This window comes from Phaethon lepturus, unplaced genomic scaffold (assembly GCF_000687285.1).
Source record: "Phaethon lepturus isolate BGI_N335 unplaced genomic scaffold, ASM68728v1 Scaffold56742, whole genome shotgun sequence".
Classification (NCBI taxonomy): domain Eukaryota; kingdom Metazoa; phylum Chordata; class Aves; order Phaethontiformes; family Phaethontidae; genus Phaethon; species Phaethon lepturus.
The window spans coordinates 1941-9774 of record NW_010523756.1 but is presented as its reverse complement, the minus strand read 5'-3'; the positions used below and the strand labels follow the sequence as shown (position 1 = coordinate 9774).

Here is a 7834-nt window from a genome sequence, read left to right as displayed (position 1 = left end):
ATATACGCCTCTATGTAAGAAGTGTTAGGTCTTTCAGATCTTTATTTACATAAACACAGATGTGTTTTGTGTCACGTAAACACAAAAACGTGTTCAGGTGAACCTGTTGGAAGTGTCTGACCGTGCCATACTTGGTACTTGCCTTACACTAAATGGGGCTGTGTATGTTTGCATGGCGCCTTGGTGGTATGTTGTTATTGGTAAGAGGTAATGATGATGAGATTCTTTTCTCTCTTTTGTGATATTTCTTTATAAGTCATTCCTTCTCAGCAGATCATTCCTTACACCTCCCTGCTTCCCCTGGCCTGTCTTAGGGCCCAATTCTGGTAACTGTTTTCTGTTCTCTTAATTCTGAAGTGGTCATTTCTATAGCTCATCCCCTTCAATTGCCTTGCTGACCTTGGTCAGTAAGATATTTGAGACCTTCCTATGAAAAATGATGGAATGCAGAAATATTGTTCTACGTGTTATCGGGGACAATATCTGCAAAGCCGTTGCAGAGATGCTAAATTTCTTTTTAATCTGTCTGGTACTCATTACAGAAGAGAAATATTGCAAAGATGTATTGTTGAGTTTTCAGTGCTGGAATACTGTAATGCCTGTGTGGGTTTTTTTTCTTTCTTTTTTTTCTTTTCCTCTCTCCCTCATAGGAAGTAGTAAGTTCACTGCCCTTTATCGTGATATCCCTGGACAATTTTCCAGACAACAAAGCAATTCATGAGGACTTGAATGCTTACATTCAGTACAGAATTAGTAACAGCCAGGAAATTATAAACAACATATCTTTAAATGGAAAAGCTGATGCAGCAATTATTGGGAAAGTGAGTAACCACCTCATCATGAGAAGCCTGGGATCTTACCTCTATTTGAAGCTCACTCTGGATCTTTTCCAAAAAGGTCACTTAGTAATCAAAAGTGCAAGCTACAAGGTTGTTCCAGTGTCTCTATCAGAACTGTACTTACTTCAGTGCAATATGAAGTTCATGACAAACTCTGCTTTCGAGCGAGCCCTGCCGATATTAAATGTGGCACTGGCATCCCTACATCCCATGACAGATGACCAGATTTTCCAAGCTATTAATGCAGGCCAAATAAATGGTGAACAACAGTGGGAAGACTTCAGCCAAAGGATGGAAGCCCTTTCATGTTTTCTGATAAAAAGACGTGACAAAACACGTATGTTCTGCCATCCTTCCTTCAGGGAGTGGCTTGTTTGGAGAGCAGACGGTGAAAATACTGACTTCTTATGCGAGCCAAGGTAAATGAAACCTGCAGTAAATCAAGTTCAGATAACTGCAATTATGTTTTATGTAATTGCTTGCAACAGTTGGTAAGAGGAGAAGGTAATGTTAAAACACAAGTATGCCTAACTTTTTCCAAAATGAAAACTTTTATATATTTAGAGGTGGACTTTACCAGAAGTGTCAGAGGTTACAATGCATGATTGACTTGGTAGAATTTGGAAATTTGCATTTGACTTTGCTACCTTCATGTGGAAATGAAAGTATTATGTTGTTATTAATAGAGCAGGATTGTTGAGAATTACTTGCAGCAACACCTTTTTTATTAGAGTTCAGGAATAGAAAGAACAGATCATTTGGGCTCTTTTAAACATAAAAATATTAAGACATTTCTTTCTGTAACTATATCCTCATGGGATTGTTTCAGTTTGTTCCATCGCACCTTCTTTGACTTAGAGAGTGTGAATTAGTTAAATCAGGAACAATAAGCTCTTACTGTACATGCACGTTCTCGCAGTCTGCATAGTCCATTTTTTTTCATATCCTTCAGGGTTTTACTTTTTTTTGTTTTTAGAAAAGAATAAATAATGCTGACATTTAAAATTGCCACCAACCCAAGACTTCTCTGTCCTTTCAAGTAGACTTAACAAAAACGGTGCAGCAGGTGGAACTACCAGGGTGACAGACGGCTTGGCCCTACTGTCTTTCGACGTTGCTAGCTGCACCCTGGGCCCACTGAACACCTGATGCACAGTGCACGCTCTGACAGAAGGTGACGTGTTGCCTAGTCATACTTAAAACTTGCGTTTGTGGAAAGTTCTGTTCAGAAATACCCGAAGATGGGGCAAGAAGCCCCCCACAAATTCGTCCCCCAGATGAGTAGTCCAATTAGCAAATGGTTAACTGTCCAGTTCCAGTATGTAGTCTGATTAATGTATAGCGTGCGATAAACCTTGTTTTCTCAGGGTTATGCCATTTCCACCGTTTCCTAGAACACTGACTGCCAACTAATGTAGATGTAGAATTACTACACACGCATCTTTTCTCAAATTTCAAAAGGATTTGGGTCTTCTGCTTCTGAAAGGATTAGGTTTTATCTGAGGTACCTGCAGTTCCTCACTGTGAGATGAAACAAGACAAAAGGGGAGCAGTATGCAACTTGGTGACCAAAGCTGCATTGGTTCGGACATCGGCCTCTTGTGGGGTGACAGCAGAGAAATATTAGGAGTGTGTTTCAACTTTGAAATTTGCCTTTTTGTGTTATTTTGTTGTGGAAAGAATTTTCTTGAGATGTAATAGTATGTTTCAGTAGTCTGACAAAGAAAGTTGAGCTATTATGACAGGCATACGGATGTGTTAGCATATTTAGTGAAAGTATAGTTATAAAAGCAGTTCCCTCTTAATCCTTTTTACTAGGAATGGACATGCTCTACTGGCTTTCATGTTTTCTCGACAAGAAGGAAAGTTAAACCGCCAACAAACTATGGAACTTGGTCATCATATACTTAAAGCTCACATTTTCAAGGTAAAGCTTACAGCTTTAATAGTTTTTATGATCTATTCATATGGATGCATCTTAGAGACTCTCCTCTGAGTTGCTTTAATAATTTGTTAGGTGCTTATGCAAAATACTTGGTAATGCTAACAAACAAAATTGTTACTTCTCTTTGTACCGATGGGATGTAGATATAGTATTTCTAATCCTATAGAGAGATTTCCTGTTCTATCATTTCTGTTAGGGTCTCAGTAAAAGGACTGGAATTTCTTCCAGTCATCTTCAAGCCTTATGGATTGGTTATAGTACTGATGGACTGTCTGCAGCCCTTGCTTCTCTGAGAAACATCTACACACCCAACGTGAAGGTAGGAAAATAAGCATTCACATATAATGCGTGCTTCGCCTGCCACTCTTGCTGTAAGTGTGATGAACAGGGAAATGAATGCGAAGAAAAAAAGCCACTACTGTGCATCTGTAACTGAACTACTTTATAACAAGTCTTCATGTACCTTTTTTAAGCTATTGTTAAAGTTCAGTTTTCCTTGATAGTTTTCACGGAAAGAAGGGTTTCACCCTGATTCTTATGTATCCACGGTCTGTAGCATAGGCAAGTGCGGGGCTCAGATGTACCACCTGATGTGCTGGGACGAGTTCAGCTGTGTTTTCTTGCGTGAGGAAGTATCAAGGGAACTGTAAAAGGGGAAATACTGTAAGGGTGAAAGGATGTAAAATGCCAGAACTTTGTACTATTATTTGAATCCCTGGATTGTGGATAGGGAAATCCAAGTTGGCAAGTTGCAACTTTAGCCAACTACTAAGCCTTTTGCTTGGAAATTTGCGTGCACGTGCACACACATGCATGCTCTTACAATTTTTTTTGAGATTGCTTTTTATGCAGTCTGGCTCTCTATTAATGGAGTCAATTACATAAATCTGCAGAGTAGTACCAAGTCACACCTTCAAAAATCCAACCGTTATGACAGCTGAAATTGTGGTGAGAGAGTTGTGAGTTTCAGGGGAGAGGTGAGTCTTGTATTAGGAATACATAGGTCAGTAATAACAATAATTTATTTAGTAACAACAATAATTTATTTAGTAACAGTTTATTTTAAACTTTCATTTTGCTGTATATGTGATAAAGTCAATGTCTGACAATAAAGTCTGCATCAAAATCAGGGAGTAGCATATGAGTACCTGAATTAAGATGTTAAAGTCTTTTAATAAATTCAGACAAATCTGAGGAAAAATTTATTTTGTTTAAATTACATTTTAGGTGAGTCGGCTGCTGATCTTGGCAGGAGCAAATGTGAATTATAGGACTGAAGTATTAAACAATGCTCCCGTGCTGTGTGTTCAGTCGCACCTTGGACATGAAGAAGTGGTGACTCTTTTACTAGAATTTGGAGCTGCTATTGATGGAACTTCAGAAAATGGAATGACAGCACTTAGTTATGCAGCCGCTGCAGGTCACATGAACATAGTTTCACTGCTGTGCAAAAAAGGTGCAAAGGTAAGCTGATGGGCAAAGATTGCAATGTTTACAACCAAGAAAAACAGGCAAAACCCTAAGAAAACTTTAGCTGATTACATAATTATATAATTAACACACATAGACTTGGGGACAGGGAGTCCAGCTCGTCTACACAGACTTCCATGAAGCATTTTCCATATGCCACTGATCACAACCCTCTGGGCTCATCTGTTCAGCCAGTTTTGGATCTACCACACTGTGCGCTTACATAACCTGTACTTCATCAGCTTGACCGTGACGGTGTTATGGGAGACAGTGTCAGAAGCCCTACTGAAGTCGAGGTAGTCACCTCGTTGTAGAAAGCTGTCAGGTTGGTTTTGCATGATTTCCCAGTTGTAAACCCATGCTGACCCCTCCCGATCACCTTCTTGTCCTTCATGTGTTTGGAAATGGTGTCCAGGATTAGTTTCTGCCATCACTTTCCCAGAAACTAAGGTGAGGCTGTTTGGCCTTTAATTCCCCAGATCTTCCTTCTCGTCCTTCTTGAAGGACAGGCGTGACATTTGCTCTCTTGCAGTGCTCAGGAGCTTCTCCTCTCCATGCCTTTCACTAGACTTTTTAACTTTGAACTTTTTTTCTTCCCCCCCAATGCAGGCTGACTATGTAGACAAGAAAGGCCAGTGTGCTTTGGTCCATAGCGCATTGAGAGGGAATTGTGATATCCTTGAATACTTGCTCAATGTGGTTTGGATAACTCCTTCCCAAGAACAAAATTCACTAAGAAAAAGCCAGGCACTGCAACAGGCACTTACAGCAGCTTCCAGTATGGGACATCGTCAGGTAGGTTGATAGTTCAAACATTTCCAGAGCTGTTTGAATTTGAGAATTACTTGCAGCTATTTTTAAAAGAGTTTTGGAAAGCAGAACTATGGAAACTTCTGGTATTTAAAGTAGTATGCATTCTTAGCGGCTGTTTTAAATGCTGCAGTTAATTATCCAATAACATTAGTTACTTCAGGATTTATTTATACGTAATTTTCTGTTTACTTTTTTCTCACTGTTCTTGGAAGTTGTCCTAAGTGGGAGTGATGATATTCTGTATCAGTGATCCACCCTAGTATGTTTCTACTTTAGGTTGATTTTTTTTTTTCATAGTATAACAAATTCTATATCGCACATACTTGCGCATGCTTAACTTCTTAACCTGATGCACGTGTCAGGTTACAGACTTCAGCTTACTTCAGCTTCTTGTCACTTCAGGTAGAAATCTGGGGTTGTGCATGTATATAAGTGTTTGTCAGCATTGCAGTATTGTTCATTAAAAGTAACACTAAAAGTAAACACATAAGAAATCCTTAAAATGCTTTAGATACTTAGATAATACAAGTATGTCATCTGTTCATTGGGAAAATAAATCTTAACCTTGATATAAAATTAATTGGTAAGTAAAGATACTTGGATAAAGATCACACTAGCCTGATGGAAATTCCTGTGTATTATAAGTGATGTGCCGAAAGTGGAAACTTAAAATTTCTTCAATAAAACCATTTCAATATTTACTTCTTTTAAATCTATTTTTTAAAATTGCTATAAGATCAAGTTGTTTACATGATTCAAACGTAGAAATATCTTATGCGCAATTATTTTATTATGTGATATATAAGCCATGACAGTCCCACAATACAAATTTGATGGTGTAAAACTATGCTTAACTTCATACGATGGATAACTCCCTCACTCTCTTAATAAAAGTTCTTGTTCGCTATCCACTGATTAAATGAAAGCAGTCAACTCCTGCATATCAGCAAAGTAGATCACGTTAACCATAAATACATACTCTTGCTGGAAAATGTCCACCTATTTTTAGGACAATAAGAAGCTTAATTATTCTCTAGCTAGAAAAAAAGGCTGGTGTGTTTCATGAATTTAAAAAAAAAAATTATTCTAGCATTTCAAATTTTAGGATTTTCCATCCACTGTATACAACACTTCTCATACAGCCTGAAAATACCCATGTCCTTTCTCCTTTCCTACTTTAGCTTTTTCCCATAGCATCCGAAACTTTCATTAGTGTGATTCTACTCCCTTACCTGCTTGCTGCAGTCTCAGTGACCGTGTCCCCCGTTAGAAAATTTGTTTCAAATAGCCAGTGGAAGTTGTTTTAATGTAATAATCTTTTACTAGCAGATGGTTACAAAACATACCTTTACTTAACAAAATAAAAACACAGCAAAACCTGATTTTTCAATTTGAGACAAGTTATAAATTGGTGTTTAGCAATGTATGTTTAAACCATTCGGTGAAGAAATTTTGTAAAATGGCAAAGATACAAACAATATAAAAGGAAAAACATAGGAATCCCCATTTTACAAGATGTATGCAAATATTCTCTTTTTTTGCCTTCATTTTAGACAACATGGAATTTCCTCACTGAAGCTGGGATGCTTTATTTTTATTTTTGGCATTATTTGTCTTGATTATTTGTCTTGATTATGTAGGTCACACAGGAGCTCATTAAATCATAATCATGTAAGCCACCCTGAACCAGTTCACAGAAGGGCACTGGGCTTTTTTTAAATTACTTTCAATAACATTCAGTCATCTTCAAGTCATACTAGAAATCATACTGAGCCTGCTTTGCTGGATGATGAAAAATACTAATTTTCTTTGATTCCTGTGCATTGAGAGAAGCACTCTCACTTGCTCTGAATCTCTTCTCTGTTATTGTATCTTGCAAGTGACAACTGATGGTTTTTGTGACTCCCCACATCTCTGCTGTTTCTGGCAGGTGGTTTGTTACCTCTTGACAACTGAAAAGGAACATGAAGTAGACATCAACGACACAGATGCCTTGTGGGGAGAAACAGGTATTTCCTTGCTCATATTTTCCCGCATTAGAGTTGCTTACTTAAGAAGTAAGAGTTTTTCATTTTGATTTTCTTAAATTTCATTTTATGTGATAGAATTCATGGGGAAATACCAGGTTTAATAATAAAATGCAGTTTATGAGTCTAGAGTTCTTAACTTAGTAAATCTACTTGTCTCATGTATGGAGGAGTTATTTTATATCAAAATTACTGTAAATTACTGACTTTGTAATGAAATTGAAAATTGTGGCAATACAATGCTTCAGGCTTCAGTGTAGAATTTCAGAGAACTTTTTTTTTTCTTTTAAATCTTGTTTGTTTGCAAGAAATGCTAGGCAATTGCATCATTTATTCTAATTAGGCAGTGGATGAAGAGACATGCCTTTGTATGTATGGGAAATGCCAAATATTTTTTTTAAAAATGGACTGTAAACTGTGCAGCCTGTAGATGAAAGTCTTCCTGTTTTACCATGAGCAGCATCTCGATTTCATTTACACAGCTGAGATTGCACAGGCAGGTGGGAAAACAGCCTCTCTTCATGATCCTCAGTAGCCTCTACATCCTGGAGAAGCAAATGTTCTTTATTCCTATGCAGATACAAAACTCCTGTTGCAAATCCAATGAATTCCAAAAAACATACGTCTGTTTCTACATTAGTTTTGCTTTAATATTTTCTTGTCAACATGTTGCATTGAAAATCGTGCTTACTGTATTGGGAACATTTGCTCATCCAACGTGTGCTTCCTTACGCAGTCCT

At 37.6% G+C, this 7834-nt stretch overlaps 1 protein-coding gene across 1 annotated transcript; it reads left to right on the top strand.

The window, feature by feature from the left end:
• Positions 1–650: 650 nt before the first annotated feature.
• On the top strand, positions 651–7076 carry LOC104616996 (protein TANC1-like; the record flags this gene model as incomplete). The annotated part of the gene is made up of 6 exons (XM_010282185.1): positions 651–1258; positions 2658–2766; positions 2981–3103; positions 4012–4248; positions 4864–5049; positions 6998–7076. Coding segments are annotated over 6 exons (1342 nt in total), but the record flags the coding sequence as incomplete, so codon positions are not given.
• Between the last annotated feature and the right edge of the window lie 758 nt (positions 7077–7834).